The sequence below is a fragment of the Lepus europaeus genome, chromosome 3 (assembly GCF_033115175.1).
Source record: "Lepus europaeus isolate LE1 chromosome 3, mLepTim1.pri, whole genome shotgun sequence".
Taxonomy (NCBI): domain Eukaryota; kingdom Metazoa; phylum Chordata; class Mammalia; order Lagomorpha; family Leporidae; genus Lepus; species Lepus europaeus.
The window spans coordinates 166003195-166022242 of NC_084829.1; the positions used below are offsets into that span (position 1 = coordinate 166003195).

General features: G+C 42.1%; 1 protein-coding gene across 2 annotated transcripts in view; it reads right to left on the reverse strand.

Moving 5' to 3' along the window:
* PDE10A (phosphodiesterase 10A) overlaps positions 1-19048 on the reverse strand; it is a 381690-nt gene that overhangs the window by 289346 nt on the left and 73296 nt on the right. Inside the window, exon 1 of one of the 2 annotated variants that reach the window (XM_062187024.1) lies at positions 10800-10884. The exons of the other annotated variant lie outside the window; for it this stretch is intronic. Within the exon in view, the coding sequence (XP_062043008.1) occupies positions 10800-10836 (37 nt within the window). The 5' untranslated portion in view covers positions 10837-10884. Of the gene's footprint in view, positions 1-10799; positions 10885-19048 lie in introns of those variants that run through there. 2 annotated transcript variants of the gene reach the window in all.

A 19048-nucleotide genomic window follows, 5' to 3' on the forward strand; every position in this document is an offset into this window, starting at 1 on the left:
TTCTGACTTAATCCCTTCTATTTATATCATCTGAAAATTAAAACTCACAGCTGGTTTCCAGTTTCCTCCTTTTCTTCTCATCTCACCTTCGCCTCGTTTCCCCTGATCCGTACTTCTCCCTGAAGTCCACTTCACGGTTGTGGCAGATGGACAACTTCCTGTCTCTGAAACATGAAATGTTTCCCTTGTCTTTTAAGACTCATCTCTTCTCAAATCTCATCCTCAATATAGTTTTTTTAACCAAGGAAGAATGTTTAACAGGAAACGTTAACTCCTGCAAAGAAACTTTTTAAAACTCAAGAAAAAACGTTTAGGGAAAAAAAAAAAACTATGCAAAGATTTCAAATTTTTCACCAAAAAAACCTTTCAATTCCATTTTTCCATTGACCTTCGGGGACACTCTCATGCTTTCATTCTAGCTGACTCTTCCTCACATCCTGATGATTTGTGTTTGTAGGTATTATCAATGAACATTATAAAAGGAAGGGAAGCAAAACTGCATAAAGTTGTATAAATCCACACCTGATTGTTGCTGTTGGGGAAAATAGAAAAAAATGAAAGTGCCAAAAAGTTTTTATTTTCTGAACAGGGGAAAAACCAGGAGGGATTTTTCAATTTGAGGTAACAGAAGTGACATGTTTTAAGCACTGGATAGTCTAGATAGCTTAGGACAGAAACTAAACTGCAAGCTGTTCTCTCTGTAATGCGGTAAGTCATGTTCCCCCAAAATTTCTAAAAAGTCCTAACCTCTAATACTTGCAAATGTGACTGTATTTGTAAACAGGGCCTTTAAAGAGATGCTTCAGTTACAATGAGCCCCTAGCCCCCGCCAGAGCATGCCAGGTTAATGCAGTAATGCTCTGGTTCCCAGAGCAAACTCACTTTCCTTTCTGAAAATCTTATACATATGCCTAAAAATTTCAAAAGAGAGAATAAATTATCTTAATAATTGAATATTGTGGCCGGCGCCGCGGTTCACTAGGCTAATCCTCCGCCTTGCAGCGCCGGCACACCGGGTTCTAGACCCAGTCGGGGCACCGATCCTGTCCCGGTTGCCCCTCTTCCAGGCCAGCTCTTTGCTGTGGCCAGGGAGTGCAGTGGAGGATGGCCCAAGTGCTTGGGCCCTGCACCCCATGGGAGACCAGGAGAAGCACCTGGCTCCTGCCATCGGATCAGCGCGGTGCGCCGGCCGCAGCACGCCTACCGCGGCGGCCATTGGAGGGTGAACCAATGGCAAAAGGAAGACCTTTCTCTCTGTCTCTCTCTCTGTCCACTCTGCCTGTCAAAAATAAAAATTTAAAAAAAATTGAATATTGTGTCAATGGATAATAAACATGTAAAAACACAGATGGTTAGTTCAATCCTAAAACAGGTAAGACAATTAAGACTTAAATTCATTTGAACACTCCAAGAGAATGAACCATGATAAATGGACAGTTCCTGAGTAAAAATTAATGCAGTACATATAATAATAATAATGTTTCACCAGATACTTTCAAAAAGCATAGACTTGAATTTCACAATTCACACTGTATTACTCTACTAATGTTAAGGAAACAAAATAATTTATTTTAAGATTAACATTTCCAGGGGCCAGTGCTGTGGTGAAATAGGTTAAGCCACCATCTTCTATGCCAGCCTCCCATATGCGAACTGGTTCAAGTCTCAGATGTTCTACTTTGGACCCAGCTCCCAGCTAATACACCTGGGAAAGTATCAGGGGATGGCCCAAATTCTTCGGCCACTGCCACACATGTGGAAGAACCTGGCTTAGCCTGGTTCAGCCCCAGCTGTGTGGCGATATGGGGAGTCAACCAGTGGATGGGAAATTCTCTCTTTCCCTCTCTCTCTGTAACTCTGCCTTTAAAATAAATAAGTAAATCTTTTAAAAAAAGATTAATGTTTCTAGAATCAAAACAAACTTCTCAAACACTCGATTTTAAAAAGAAAATATTCCCTTTAATAAATTTAATAAACTGATACCTCAACGTATAAGAGTCACCAAAGTTAGCTAAAAAATAAGTGCTGTAAGAGTGGGTGTTATGACACAGCCTGGTTAAGCTGCTGCCCCAATACCACAACCCATCTCAGAATGTGGGTTTGAGTCCCCACTGCTCAGCTTCCAGTCCAACTTCCTACTAATGCGCCTGGGATGTAGAAGACGATGACTGAAGTATGTGACTTCCTGCCACCCAGATAGCAGACCCAGATGGAGCTCCCGACTGCTCGCTTCAACTCGGCACAGTTCAGCTGCTGCAGCCTTTTGGGGGATGAACCCACAAATGAAAGACTTCTCTGGATCCTTCCCTTTGTCATTCTACCTTTCAAATAAATAAGTAAATCTTTTAAAAACTCTATGTTTATAGGACCTTGTGTATCAGTTTTATAAAACACTTGCTTAAATTCTGTCTCCACCATTAGCAGGATCTTTGAAAGTAGAAACTACACCTTAATTCATCTCCTATCCCTAATGCCTTGTAATTACAGCCAGTTACTGTTGAAATAAATATAATGAATAACCTGAACACTGAATCAGCAAATCCTGAAGCATTTGCCCTAGCAGAATTAGACCTAGGTTCCTGTAAGCCTCTGGTGACAATATTTCCATCAACCAATAACCTTTATCCACACATGTGTATGCCCACAAATGACAGTGAATGTAGGATGAGTATTGATTCTGGGATTACACATGAATTTTAATTAGTCTGAAAATTTGCAAGTACCGAACCCACAAACAATGAGGATTGGAGGTGCTTTCACACAGAAGTCATTCAAAAAATGTTTCATTGGCAAATGAATGAAACCAAGATGATATAAAGCTGCTTTCATTACTACTAATAGTTTTGTTATTTTGTTCTTGTTTAAGAAACACTCATAGAACACTGAAGTCACCAGGGCAGAAAGGGGTCTTTATCACGCCTCAAGCCACTGGTGAGCAGTCAAGCAGCCTAGGGTTACAGGAACTACGTCAGCTGTCTCTGCCTTGCCAGTCTAGCACAGAAGGTTACTCTCTTTGTTTATGTTGCTAGATCTTAGGTCATATGTACGATAACACTGGAAGAGCATGCCACACAACTCTGTTGGGACACCTAGGAACTCAAGTCTGCCAGGAGACTAGAAAAAGAAATCACACACAACTCAGATATTGACCCTGTGATGTCACAAAGAGTCCTACGCCTAACAGTCAGTATCTTTGCTATGGATAATGTTATCTGAGTCCACGTCAGGCCAGAGTGGCTGACACAGAAGGGTAAGTTCTCGTCACATTTTGATCTTGGAGAGAGAGTTCTCTCACTCGTGACTTTAGCCATTTTTGCACACTGTGATATCTTCCCAAAGTACCACATTTCACCTAGGCAAACTGAAAAAAATTCCTAATCCTACGTGTTTGGCACTGGTTGATCTGCCTGTGTTTACTTCCTCATAATCCATTTGAATTTACGCTGCAAATACCCCAAAGTCACCATCCACTTGTCCTGTTCCAGTTCACTCAGCCCTCACTTGCTAAGCTATTCTCACACATCTTGCTAAACCACTGTAACAGCTGCTAATTCTTGACAACTAGAGGGCCAATTCCCACCAGTGACCAAGAAATGCTAAGAGTAGGGATACAAACATAAAATAAATGTTGCCCATTACAAATGTGAACTTAGTACACAGAAGCAGAGAGGCACAAACCTGTGTTCACTTATTTTTATAAGACAGAGAAAGATTCAAATATAAGCACAGTACTCCTACTATCGAGAAAGCCCCATGTGTGGCATCCTGTAAGGTGGAAAACCCCAATTCCCTCTTCCAGTACTAAGCCACTCAGTACAGACAATGGCTGAAGAAAGGTGGCATTGTCGGCCTGGCCAGTCAGACCCATTTAATTTACATCATAAAATCTGAGCTGCCAAAGACAGACTCACTGGTTCTCCTAGTGCTAGCACGCACTGAATTACCATGACAAGTTACTTCACATCGCTGTGCCTCAATTTCCTCATCTGGGAAACAGAGATAAAAATAACATTTATACCTCACCGGACTGTTTTAAAGGCTAAATATGGATCACAGACGAAAACTGCTTACAAAAGTAGTCAGTACCTATCAGCTATTACTGGGCACGATACGAATAAAACACTAGTTTATACGTCCACAAACATGAGTCAGCAAAAGACACAAGACTACCAGAGTGCCCTCAGGAACACATCTTAACTCAAAAATTACATCTTAAGAACTCAGTGGCAGCTCTCAGTTCCCAAATACATTTTTTTGGCTTCGATGGTAACAAAAATATAGACAACGCCTATGTAACCACTGTCCTCAGCTCTCTCATTTTCAATATCTGAATGTAACCATCCTTCATAGTTCTAACCAGTTGTATATACTTACTGTAATCCACAATGCTCATTGCTAACCTTATTCAACTAGTGTGTATAATGAGAATTTAAGTTTAGATGATAAGGTGAAACTTACTAAATTCCACTAACCCGGGGTGATCCTATCATCAGTTACTGATAATTCTTGCCATATAACACACTAGGCTGTTCAAATTTTCAGATTTTTCGTTCTGCTCAAGACACCCTCCTTTCGAACAAGATAGTCAGTTACAGGCTTCCAGTTATCTTCATTCCTTAGGATTTCATAATGAGCCATTAAAGTAGTTAAGCAGACATTCTACAGGACGACACACTGCTCAGACCTTATCACTGTAAGGACAAGTCTGGCTGTAGAGCAAGTTCTCATGTCCAGATTTTTTTTTATCAGTAGAACAAAAAATGTCTGATATATACACTAGTAGATTACCACTTGATTTTAACAGTTCAATGTCACAAACATAATATTTCACCGTATTTCTGATATGTTTTAAATGCCAGTAAGTATGCTGAGATACTTCCTGCTATACTTGTGAGATTTTAAGGGTTGCTGAAATGACACTAGTGTATATTCAGCTTTTCTCCTTCCTTGTAGATGTATTTAAATGGGGTAAGTGCAGAGACATTGGTAACAGTACCACAGTTTCTTTATATAAGACTTACTGAAATCTACCTTTTATAAATCTTTGCCACACTTATTTTCTCACCAAAAAATTCCAAGTGTGACGCCTTGTAAGTGGCAACAAATATATCATAAAATATCATGTAAATGCATTAACAATATTTTTGCTAACAAACATTATTTTTGCCAAACAATTCAGAAATAATACTAAACCATTTAAACAGACGGGAACCTGGCCTTCAGTCAAGAATAGCAGTCATTTAAAAAAAAAAAAAATCCCTCAATCCAGCTGCCTTGCAGACAAAGAGTCTTTTCCCGCTCTGGTAGAAAGTTTGGGAAGGGAGCCAAGGTGCTACTTATCAGCCCTTTGACATCAGGGGAGGACTGCGTGCGTCAGCAGGCCCCGTCCGGACCCCTGGCTCATGGCAATGGACCATGTGCTTCTTATCTTATCAGTTCACAGTGTCTGGCACTTCAGCCATTAGTGTGTGAACGCTGGAGGAAGGAAGGTGTGCATGTAACTGGGAGGGCACAGGTTAGTTATGAGCTAAGCAGGTTTTAGCAACTTATTAACAAAACAAACTGTCCAACATATTACATTAGTTATCGTGAATGTGTCGAACCCAAACTCAACCTGTGAGGTTTCTTCAAAAGAGTGCTCTAGCTACATATAACAGCTTCCCCTCCTATTTATGCGGGTGAATGTCCAAGATACTGCTTCGTTACATTTCATTTAGAAGGGTTTCAGAAAAAGTAATTTGTGAGAAAATGTCCACATGACTGTAACATTAGCTTGGGGAAAAAAGGGTATTTGGGGGTTAGCAATAGGATTAAAACTGTCCACATTAATGTCTAAACATGAGCCAGAGGGCACAGTCACCCACAGCGGATTGCAGCTCAGTCATACCACTCAAACCAGGAGTGAGGGGTTCAAAGAAACAGTTTCCTGACGAGAAAAAACACTGTCATAAAAACGACTTCACCACAAACGAATTCTTTTAAAAACCTGTCCCTGATTAAAGTATCATTTTAAAACAAATACAGAAATAGCAAGCTTGCTAAGTGAAAACTAATTTTGTCAACAATAAACAAATATCTTGGCTAATAAAGATTTTGATTTACTAGTTTCAGCTCAAACTGTATATTACATAATGTTCTATTGGACCGGCGCTGTGGCGTAGTGGGTAAAGCTGCTGCCTGCAGTGCCAGCATCCCATACGGGTGCCAGTTCGAGTCTCAGCTGCTCCATTTCCAATCCAGCTCTCTGCTATGGCCTGGGAAAGCAGTAGAAGATGGCTCAAGTCCTTGGGCCCCTGCACCTATGTGGGAGACTCTGAAGAAGCTCCTGGCTGCTGGCTTCGTATCGGTGCAGCTCCAGCTGTTGCGGCCAATTAGGGAGTGAAACAACGGATGGAAGACCTCTCTCTCTCTCTGCCTCTCCTCTCTCTGTGTAACTCTTTCATATAAATAATAAAATAAATCTTTAAAATAAAATAAAAGTTAAAAAAATAATGTTCTATTAAAAATGATAGTAAGGTTCCAACTGAGAAAAAGTATGACAAAATTAGATTACTAAGAGCAGAAAATAATTCTAATTGATTGATGGTAATTTTTTTGAAAAGTTAAAGATTTTAAAAAGCTATTACTGAAATTGCTTTATTATTCTACCTTGCATGTTATGTTATACATGTGTACATATTGTATGTCTAGATGAGAAAATTTATTAAGAGCTATATTTTAATTGGCTTATAGATAAAAGACTACTCATAAATTTAAACTGCTAAATTAACCAAAGATACCTTTTTGGTTCATGTGACCTAAATAAATCTCTGTATCAGATGCTTTAAATTAGTTGGTACAAAGAAGCTAAAAGTGTTTAAGTCATTGAGTGTTTGTGCTAGGGTCTGCTGGTCAAAAGTTACACTTGAGCTAGACATTTAAGAAATGTGTCCAAATACATGTATTCTTTTCTTGAAATTTATGGAAGGCATTGGGCCTTTTGGTAAATATTTTCATAGTTGTTACTTAACAGTTAAAATTGCTTATTAAGTTTTCTCTTGATATTAAGTTACCAAGAGTAAGCAATCTGGGAAGCCTGACTTGTTCCCTCATTTCTCCTCTGTTCTCATCAAAGATGGGAAAACTGACTCTATTCTGAAGGACTCTCCAGGATGTGCAATCTGATCTTTAGACCTTATAAAAGGGATGGTGAACAATTTTCTGTAATAATAGACTATTACATATACAAGAAATTGTTTACTGTGCCCATGGTGAAATAAACTACATTTCACCATGGGCACAGTAAACAAGCAAAACCTCCTTTTTAAACCAAACTAAGGGAGAGAAAGTTTTACCATGACTTCAAAATCTATAGACAAGGCAATCATCATGTTTGATCTTAAAGTGAGGTCATAGCTTTTCTCATGGGTACTGTCTACCTCACAGGAAAACCACTATCAGAACATGTCTGTAACTATAGACTTCTAGCCCAAGCCACCAGAGACTAAGCAGGGGACTGAGCACCCTCTTGGCTGGCATTGAAGGCTGCCTCTGTGGTCCACTTTACCAGAAACCAGGAGAAGAAGGAGCAAGCTGGACAGCAGGAGCAATGCAAGGATAGGTGGCAGGCTTTCCTCAGTGATCTGCAATCAAGGAGACCCAACTGCCAGTCTACCCAAATGGCATCAGACTTCAGTGTGGAAAGCCAGGGCTGCAGCTGGACACAGAAGTCAGCTCATGAAAAGCCCTGGCAGCTCTTCCACCCAAGATCTGGATCACTGGAAACAGAACTGCCCTGGGGATTGAAGGACTCCTGGGTCAGAGCTGCAGATCCTGTGGGCTCTAAGCTGAAAAAAGCCCTACACTCTGCACAGCTTCCAAAGGAACCACCACTGTTGAGGGGACAGCCAAGTAGGGTCAGCAACTCTGCAGGCAGAACTGTAAATTCCCTTTAGCGATGGCACTGGCATTCTCTTCAAGCCAGCTGTCCTCCCAGCCCAGCTAGGTAATGGAGGTCAGCAGGGTTCTTTCCCTAAGGAGGGTCACACCTTCCTTTTTTGCCTCTTCCAGCACCCCATGTGAAAAGATAGGTAGGTCTGTCCAGGCCTTAACACCCACCCTATTATCATCAAGCAACCTCCTGTCTGTTTCTATTTGCCCCTCAATGAGAAACTTCCTCGAGGCTTAGACAACACCTTTCTTAGGTCCTCTAATAATGATCATGTCTTTTGTTTTAGATCCTGTGTATTTAATCTGCTTGTTAGATTCATTTTTTTCCAGACTTGTAACAGACATGAAACCTCAGATGGAAGCAGTTTCTGCAAGCTGGCACTGCATCCTCCCCAAGAGGCCACCTCCTGCTGGAACCCCATCTTGACTGCCATTCCCTACTCTCTCTACCCCTACTCAGCTTGAAGAAGCCAGAGCAGAAGTTAGGGTCCATTCTTCTCAGGGAGGGAATACGAGGAGTCAGACGGATTAACAGGCAGTCAGGTCGGTCCCAATGGAAACTGAGGACGCAAAATGCTTTCTTCGCCCAGAAGTTACCTTTATCAAGGTCAAGTGCCTACCTCACTCCTTGGGAGCTTCCATTTTCATCTTTCAAACAGCAAGGGAGTGGCGATTCCATCCTTCCTAGCTCAGTTTACTGTAAAAACCAGTTACCTATCCTACCTCCTCAGCAAATAAGATTACAGATCAGCTCTTTCAGCAGGTTTTGTTCTTGCTTTGTAACCAAATGTCAACCTGTCAAGTTCTTTTCTTCTCCAAAACTGTTCTTAAAAACCCCAGTATCACCAGCCCCTTTGGGTTTTGCCTCTCTTACAGCCCCCCTCCTGTCCACTCTGCCAGGAGGTCTCCGACATAAATAAATCTTGCCTTCAAATAAAAAAAGAAAGAAATAGCATACTTATACTATGATTTACAACTATTCTAAAGTATTATACTTTACAAACTACACTGGCATTCTGTTTATAAAGCCAATAAAACAAGAGATATCTAATATTACCTTAAACATACTATTTATTATGCCTTCAAGTTCAAAATTAATTTGTACTCAAGACACTCCTCTACATGGGTTGGAAATTATGCTATTAACTATAAATAAACAGAAAATCTGTTTTCTTCCTCCCATGACAAAACTCCATGCCTGACCACACCATTCTATCCTTATATCTCATTGTTTCTTTCATTACTAGTAAGTCTGATCTTTGCCCTCTGTTATACTCTTTTGTCTCTATTCATCTGGTTTCCCTGCCACATGGATTAATTCCATCTCTCTATTATAATATTATAAAGTCTGAAAACCTTTGCCAATTATTCCAATCACACCTTAGCAAGCGCCATAGAATCCCTTTCTTAACCTCACTACTAGGTAAATAGATCCACACAATTTTCATCACTAGTATTTCTAACTGGTTGAAAAAAAAAAAAAAAACAACAGTCAGCCGGCGCCGCGGCTCACTAGGCTAATCCTCTGCCTTGCGGCGCCGGCACACCGAGTTCTAGACCCGGTCGGGGTGCCGGTTCTGTCCCGGCTGCCCCTCTTCCAGGCCAGCTCTCTGCTGTGGCCAGGGAGTGCAGTGGAGGATGGCCCAAGTCCTTGGGCCCTGCACCCCATGGGAGAACAGGAGAAGCACCTGGCTCCTGCCATCGGACCAGCGTGGTGCGCCGGCCGCGGCGGCCATTGGAGGGTGAACCAACAGCAAAGGAAGACCTTTCTCTTTCTCTCTGTCTCTCTCTCTCGCTGTCCACTCTGCCTGTAAAAAAAAAATTAAAAAAAATAAAAAAAAACACAACAACAACAGTCATAGCAATTCTTTTATTCCCCCTGGATGACAACCTATCCTGATTCCACAGCAACTAACAAAGATCATGCCACTACCGCTGAGCACCCATATACACATCAATATCTCCCGGACATATGAAGGCTGCTTTTTTCCTGAGGGAATTCATTTCTTCAACAATCCTCTGAAACTCTACCACTTTCTAGTCCCTTTCTTGATTCAGCTAGCTCCCCATCTTGGGTCTCGGTTCCTTCTTTGCCTTGCTCATTCTGTTAGTCCTCCCCATGTTTCATGTCTATAAACTCTGTAACCCCTGCTAGTAGATTTCAAAAATGCTCTGATTGCCCCCAATTCTGAAACATCACCATCAACAAAAATAAAACGTCTTAAAACCTGGCAAGCCCATTATACTTTCATTTTGTTCTTTTTTTGCCATCAAAGCCAAAGCAGTAAGTCCAACACTTACTTTAATGTCCTTCACCAATTCATGCATAGCACTGCACTGAAAGCATTTGATTTTTAACATATACACCAAACTAAACTGCCCAAATTGTTAAAGAGCATTATCTCATCTGATTTTTATCTCAATCTTTATCTTCCTTGTTCTCAGCAGTATCAGATATTGTTAACCAACCCCTTATTTTCTTGAAAAAAAAAAAAAAAAACTCCTAAACAACATAGCAAAGAAGCAGGCAGTTTGCCAATAATTAATTTGCCTAAAGCAAATATTAAACAGGCCAACCATCCTACGAAAAACAAAATGAAAATCAGCCAACAAGAACTTTACAGAAATACTCAAAAGCTATTAAAAGTAATCATCCAGCATAAAATACCATAAACTTAACACAGCAAAACCCTGCCTACAATGCTGTGGGAGAGTTCAAAACAGATTAAACATATGATGAGGGCAAATTCTAGTGAATTGATAATTTAATGGTTTTGGTAATTAAAACTTATAGCTACAAAGTACTATTTTGCTGCCTATCTGAATGTACTCTCTAAATTTCTTTTGCTGACTTACTGTCCTCTACTCACCTGTGAAATGTTGGAATTTCCTCTCTTCTATCCTCATTCTACATTCTTTTCCTTCAAAGTCTTCTCTACCCCCATCTCTTCAACTGTAACATCTCTGTGGGTGACTTCTATATCTATACCATTAGCTTCTAAACAAAACAAAACAAAACAAACACAAGAGTCAAACGTGAGAAAACCCTCGGCATCACTATCCCTCAGCCTTCACGACTCTGCTGCTCACTCTACTGTGTTTGTGTCTAAGAGAAATTTTCTGCCACCTCCTCCTCACCTAAGACCTCCTCAATCCATCCTCTCTTCCAACCTCTAAATGCAAATCATCCAATTCCTGCGTCAACCCCTCCACAAGATGTCTACACCTCTTAGCCATGTCCTGTTCCACTGTTGCTGCCTTTGCTCCAAACACTGTTGGCCACCATTTTGCATTTGTAGTAAAGGTCACCATCTCCCTGACTAGGCAACTCAATCACGATACTCCCATTCCCCTGCAAGCTCTTTGTTTAGCAATCACCATAAAAAGTCCACTCTTCTGCAAGGTGCACACCAGGCCTGTAGTCAAAGTACCTAACTTGCCACCATCAAAATGAAGCCAATGAGGAGAACAGGAATGATAAAAATGGCTCCTTAGGGAGGTTCATCAGTCCTGGGCTTGCCCTGCCTCAGGGTTTCTTATTTTAGGATATGGGATGTCCTATTGCTTCAACAGTCTGAAGCCATGTTTCTTTTCCTTCCTGCCAAAAGGAACCCTGTCAAACTATCCAGCCCCTTCGAAATCTAGTCTTGATAATTTCCAGTCTGCTGATAAATCTTTCTTCACTCTACTCTCTTGGAATTTGGGGTGGGGGTGTCCTTGAGTCCAAAGTCTGTGACCCAGACACCCCTGGTGCCACGCACGCCGGCAGCGTTGACATCGGATATCAACACCTGCGGGACTCCATGTGCCATTCCACGCTCAGGTCAGTCAGGAACGTCTGACAGCCTCAGCACATCGGGAGGCCGGAACCACGTCTTTGTCCCCATCACAGGCCCTGCTGCCACTAAACGCGCTGGGGAACCTTCACACCCCGGGTACTGGGACCCCAGTCTCCGGGAGCGACCCACGCAGGCTGCCCCTGAGCTGCTCGGCCCAAGATGGCTGCGGGCCGCTCCCTCTCGGCGCTCCCCCACCAAGGAGGTCAGTGATGGGTCACACAGCGTGGCCTCCGGAGCCCCGTCTGCATAAAGGCCCCACCAGGCCAAGCCCACACCCTTGAGGCCACTGTCCTCCTGCACCCCGCAGCCACCTTGCTCACAGGCCTCGGCCACCACAGGCCGCCACAGGGCACTTCCGGGTCGTCAAGCCCACGGCACCACTTCCGGGTCATCAAGCCCACGGCACCACTTTCTGGCGTCAAGCCCACGGCACTACTTCCGGGTCATCAAGCCCACGCCGGAAGTGCCGCTGCCCGCCTCAGACCTCCAGGTAAAGGTGCCCAGTCACAGCAGGAGGCTGCTCATGGCTGAGGTGGGCCGAGCCCAGCGCCTTGAAGCCGGGTCCGACGGCCGGAGGACAGGCCAGAACCCAGAACTGCCTGCTGCCCCGTCCAGCGTGCTGCGCACAGCTCCTTGCTCCTCCCTGGCCTCCCACAGCCTTGGCCGAGGACGGGCATGGTCAGGGGCCACCTGAGCCAGCTGCTGGGGCGGCCTGCCCGGCCTGGCCTCGCGGGCGTCCCGGGCCCGGCGCCGCCTGTTTCTTCCCCAGACCGTTCGGCCGGTCAGATCCTTCCTGAGGGAGACGCCTTTCTCCCGCCCTCCCCCTCGCTTCACCTGAGGCCTGGTTGGCTTGGGTAAATTACCTTGTCAGCGCTGTAACCAGTGAAACACAACAGAAGCAAAGTGCGTTTTCACCAAAGGACGACAATATTCAGATTTTTACGAAAATAAAAAGTATTGGATCCGTTCCTTACCATTTCAGAACAGTGAAAAACTCATGAGATACGGAGGCATCTCCATGACTGGCCCCAAACTACTTTCATTTTCTGCTGCAAGGCCCCCTTGCCTGCGGCTCTCGACACTGACATGAAAACTACATTTAGACTTCAATTCTTAACCACCAAGTGTATCTACCATTTTTGGCCACCAAACAAACTTTTTCCTCTTTTGTTCTTACGTACATAATGAAAGTCTCCTACCCACTTCTGACTTAATTCCCCAGCAGCCTAAACACAATCATGCTGGTACTGGACCTGTTCTGGATACCACTACTACTGCTGCTCCCACCTTAAGCGTTCAGAACAGTTGTCAGAGACAGACCACAGACCTCTACAACACAGCGGAATAGGTGCAGTAACTGTGCAGGAGGTCACAGGAAAAGGAGTAAAGCCCTGAACTAGGTGAGATACCAGGGTCAGGGAAGGCTCTCACAGTTGGACACCCAAAGTTGGCCTAGAAATGCACTAACCAGCAAGATGGGGAGGACAGACAGCACTTACCTTCCCAAGGAGGCATAAAGGATCAACCTTTCAGAAGTTCAGAAATTATAGAGGATAAAGGGAAGGTAGAACAGGTGGAAGATGCAGCTCTCACAGTAAGCAGATGGCGCTTTTAGGATATTGCATGTAATGCTAAGGATTTAGACTTTTATCTGTAAGCAACTGAAAGTACACAGGATTTAACCTCAGAAAAGATACACATCACTCTTATAAATCTCTATAAACATTCATGTTTTGAAATTACTTGTATTTCCATAAAAGGAATTGATTGAGGCAAAGTCTTGCTCATTAGTCCACTACTGCAGGTATTGTGGCACAGCAGTTAAAGCTGCTACCTATGACGCCAGCATCACATACATACTTCTAATTCAGCTCCCTGCTTGTGTTCCTGGGAAAAAAGAAAATGGCCCAAGTACTTGGGGTCCTGCCACCCAAATGGGAGATCTGGTTGAAGCTCCTGGCTCCTGGCTGCAGCGTGGCCCAGCCCCAGCCAATAAGACCTTCTGAGGAGTGAATTAGCAGCTGGAAGATTCTCTCTCTCTCTCTCTCTCTCTCTCTCTCTCTGTTTCTCCCTCACTCCCCTCTCTCTGTAATTCTGCCTTTCAAATAAATAAACAATCTTAAAAAAGAAACAAACAACAACAGGGGAATAAAAGAATAATTAAGAGGTAGACTGACAAGACTGGATACCAGTAAGATGCCTGGGATTAAGGACAATAACAGTAAGGAACCCCCAAATCATCCTTGCCTCCTTTCTCTCATACTTCCCACCTAAACCATTAGGCAGTCTTGTTGTCTCAAACTTCACAACAGCATCCCAAATCTGACCATGTGTCACCATCACAACAGCCCATACTGTGATCCAAGCCATCAGCATCTTGCATCTGGATATTTCAATGGCCATCTAGCTGACTAACTTGCACTTACTGACTGATAGTCATGCCTCAACATACCACCCTGTCAAAACCTAACTTAGATCATGCTGCCTTTCTCCTAAGCTCACACAAGTAACAGTCGGAGTCATCATGATGGTTTGTGAAGCCCTTCATGCCTTGCCCATACGACCTCTTGGACCTCCATGAACAAATCAGGCATGCTTCCACACTGGGACCTTTGAGCTGCCTCATTTTTGTTCAGACATCTACATGGGTAAATCCTTCATCTTCTTCATATTATTGTTCAAAATACCACCCCCAATGAGAATTATACAACAAGATTTAGTATTGCTATCTCCCAACCCCCACTGACTAAGCTCCTGATCCTCATTCTGTTCTACTTAAACATGTTTCCCATGTCGTTCTAATGATCTGACATTCTACAAAATTTACTTAGCTTCTTATCTTCTACTAGAATGTGCAAACTACAAGGGTAGAAATCTTTTGTTCACCTAGAATAGGTGCTTAATAATAAATATTTAAATCAATGAATGTTTGAACAAATAAACCCAGCACTGGGTGTCAAGAGATAAGCATGGGAAGGAATCAGTTATGACTTCCGCTGAGAATCTCAGAGCTGAATCTAAATGAGAAGAAACTAAACAAGCATGTAAGTGGTTTGGGAATTTCCAGACAGGGATTACAGTGTGAGAAGACATGGATTCAAAGGAAGAAATAGGGCATGGGTGGAACTACAAATAGCCTGGTGTTTCTGAACTTAAATAAGAGGCAAAGAGGTAGAAATGAGCCAAGCACCAACTAGCCAAGGTTCTAGATTATAGAAGGCCTGATATCCTAGCTCAAGTAAGTCTGTTGTGAGTTTATGAAAACAAAGTCTCTAATATTATGGAGGATGATTAATTTTGGGAAAAAATAATGTCTACACAGGCCAGTGGAGATACATTTCAGAGACATAACCAGCAGGACTTACTGGTTAAATGTGGTAGAGTCAGCAGCGACTGAGAATAGAGGTGAGTACCAGCTGTCATGCCTGCATAGCTATGTGTGTGACATAACTAATAAAAGATGGCAAATTCAATTTGGGACATGTCAAATGAAATGATTTTTGGCATATTCAGTAATAAAAACAGGTGATAAAATAAACGTGAATGTTCTCTTTAGATTCATATGGTGACACCATGGAGAGAAATTTGAGGTAAGAAACCTGTTAACTGTTTTAACAATAACCTGCCACAATACCCTACCGAGGGAAAAAAATAAAAATATCCCATTGACAATTTAAATCTTCTCAACGGAGAAGAATAGTTTGGAACACATATTACTAATTATAACACTACTACACTTTGATGAGAATAGTGCTACAGACTAAATGCTTATGTCCCTCCAACATTTATACATTGAAGACCTAATCCCTCCCCAGTGTCCAAGGACTTGGAGGTTGGGGTAATGATCTCATGAAGGTGGAATCTTCATGTTGGCATTAGAGTAAGTTTCTCTCTCATCTGTATGAAGATGCAGTGAGAAGCCAGCCATTGGCAAAGGAGGCAGAGGGCCTTCACCTGAAACTGCATCTGCTGGCTCCTTCATCTTACTTCCCAGCCTCCAAAGCTGAGAGAAAGAAATGCTTGTTAAGTCATCCAGCCTATGGTATTGTCTGAAGCTGCCCAAATTGACTAAGACAAATAGGAAGACACATATTGCTTAAAACCTGTGATAAACAGAAAAACAAAAATAATTTATCACGTGCTTCAGAGACTATGAATTTGCTTTGATTATTCTCATGAACACAAATGCTAAATCTACATGGACCAGAGATTAATTTATTCTGTTTGGTACAAAGGATTTGAACAGCCCTAAACTTATCTCATATTTAAAGCAAACACTGAGTAGAAGTCTAAGAACATGGGTTCTGGTTCCAGGTATTCCATTTACTTGATACAAAATCTTACAATAATATCACACTTAGTGACTGCTCTTACTTCTGCATCCAACTGTGCACTTATTTGAACACTCAGTAACTTTTCTGCATGCCAACAATATGCTAGGCACTAGAAATCTAAGAATGACAAAAGTACAATCTTTGCCTTTTACTCAAGCAGAGAAACGGTAAGAACAGATAAATTTAAGTAACACTAGCTATGCCTGAGCCACCTACATCCCAGGGCTTTTGTTAAGCTTAAATAAACAAACTGTGCAAGCAGGCAACAGACATAGCAGTTACGATGTTAGTTGGGATGCCAACATCCCATTTATTTTTGAATCCCAGCTACTCTTTCAATCCAGCTTCCTGCTAATGCACACATGGAGAGTCAACAGGTGGTGGATTACTGGGTCTTTGGTCTTTGTAACCTTTGTGGGAGACCTAGAATAAGTCCCTGACTCCTGGCTTCAGCCTGGTCCAGCACCCCAGCTGATTCAAGCATTTGGGGGAATGATTCAGAAGTCAGAAGATCTCTGTGTTTCTGTCTCTTTCTTTCAAATGAAATGAAAATAAATATATAAGAAAAATAAATCAATTGTTAAAGTGTTTTCAAAAATAAAATACAGCTGCTCACAGAAGTAAAGTGCCAATACTTTAAGGTACATGTTGACCATAACATTTCTCCATGTTGGCAGTGTGGTCATTATGTTACTTAATAATGAACTTAATAAAGCATCTAGAAATACAGTGCCATGCAATAAGAAATCAGTGAGTGAGGGCCAGCAGTGTGGCATAGCAAAATTAAGCCACACCAGCAATGCTGGCATCCCATTTGGGTGCCAGTTTGTGTCCCAGCTACTCCACTTTCAATCCAGTTCCCTGCTAATGTACCTGGGAAAGCAGCAGCAGATCAACCAAGTACATGGGCCCTTGCCACTCAATGAGAAACCCAGATGGAGGTCCAGGCTCCTGGCTTCAGCCTGGCCCAGCCCTGGCTCTAGCAGACATTTGCGGAGTGAACCAGTAGATGAAAGACATCTTTATCTGTTTCTCCCTATCATTCCACCTCTCAAATACATAAAATAAATCTTACAATTAAAAAAAGCCAGTGAATTACAAGACAGTGTTAACTTATAGTTAATGTAACATTAAAAGATACCAAAAATAGAAAAAAATAAAAACTGTATGAGGCTTAAGTATGCAGAAACATATGTTTTAAATTATAAACATATGATTTCTATGTCGGTAACAAGTTAACTAAAGTTATGTATTTCAAATTAACTGTATTTTTCTAAAATGGAGTAAAAGCACAACTTTTTAAAAACGAATGGCATTTAAATGGAAAATTTCTTAGAAAGAATAATGAGTACAAAAACTGAACTCAAGAGAAAAAAGTCACCATCTACCAAAAGAAACAACGTGAATTCATGAGTCATTGGAACAGACCTAAAAAATAAACAAAAAAACCCCTATATTTTGGGTATTTTTACTAATTTGTTTTTAATAAGAACTTTGATATCGAACTTTCTCTAATTTAGTTGTCCTTTTCAAATTTGCACACACTGAAAAATTAAAACTGAAAAATAAATATGGAGTAGTCTCAATCCCACCACATTCTCTCCACCAAACACAGACAGCTATGTTTCCCTGTGTGTCTTACCAATATTTCTTCATGTGGCAAATAACTGGTTGAACCTTCATAAATACAAATACATCAAATGGATCTACCACCAAAAACTAGAGTTTTTCTGAGCCAACTGCTTGTGTTACCATTGATCCATATCTATTGAGTGCTTACTATATGTCAGGCACTATTCTAGTCACTTTACATTTACCAAATATCTTCAAAATCATTCTATGATACAGTGTTAGTATTATCCTCATTTTACAGGAGAAAAGAAGAGTAAGAAGTTACATAACTGTCCAGAATTTACCCAGCAAATAAGTACCTAGGCTAACATTTCAAAACAAATTAGTGTTCCTTCAGATTCCATACTTTTTAGCACCTATCCCCTCTAATATCTCTCAAACCTCACTGCCTCTCATTTATAAGTAAAAGAATCAGATGCTATGTAGGTCAAAAAACAACTTCTCAAAAGATATCTACATTAAGTTTGTGGGACTTGTGAATATCACCTTACATGGCAAAATATGAGATTAAAGATCTTGAGAGGAGGAGTTCCCTTTACAGTGTCCAAGTGGGCACAGCCATGATATTCCAGCAAGCATTCCTTCTGACCAAGGAACTTAACCATGAATGAGGTGTGGCCATGGACCCATGATCATGGAACTCACTAGTCAAACCCTGCTGCCCTAACATGAAGTGGCTGGATGATAGAGTAGAACAGCTTGTACAGACTCAGTAGCAGCAAGGTAGGGCAGCCCGTAGGGCAGGGCAGTGTCCTCTGTGAGACTGCTTATGTGGCCCTAAACCACCATCCAGATGGGAATGGCTTCACTCACTACTACACCTGGTGTTCTCCTTTACTACCTGTCCCAGAAACTGGTGCCTTGCTGGTCCTGGCAAGAGTTCTTAATTTCAAAGGAGGAAAGTTTCCACTGAAAGACACACAACTCCACCAAACTGGAGTGAGGACTGTCCCTCAGGTCCTTTGCAGTCCTCATGCCTCTGAACCAACAGGCAGAGAAAGCGGTTACTGTGCTTACTGTGGTGGGCGATCTTGAATGCCAACAGGAAACCTGGCTGCCACTCAGAGGTCCAGCTCCAGGCCCCAATCCACTGTGTGATATTTCAAGTCCAACTGTAGGCAGCTACAAAGCTCTGCCTGGCAGCCCTCATGGGAAACCATCCTCCCCACTAACCCCAGGCCAGACTTGGTGCACTGTCATTTTCTGGAAGGGGTTGCCCTAACTGGGTCAGCCATCCTCCCACACAAAGCTTCATCCTTAGACCAGGTGCCGCCATTCAGTGACCTTCATACTCATGCTCAGTATTTTTCCACT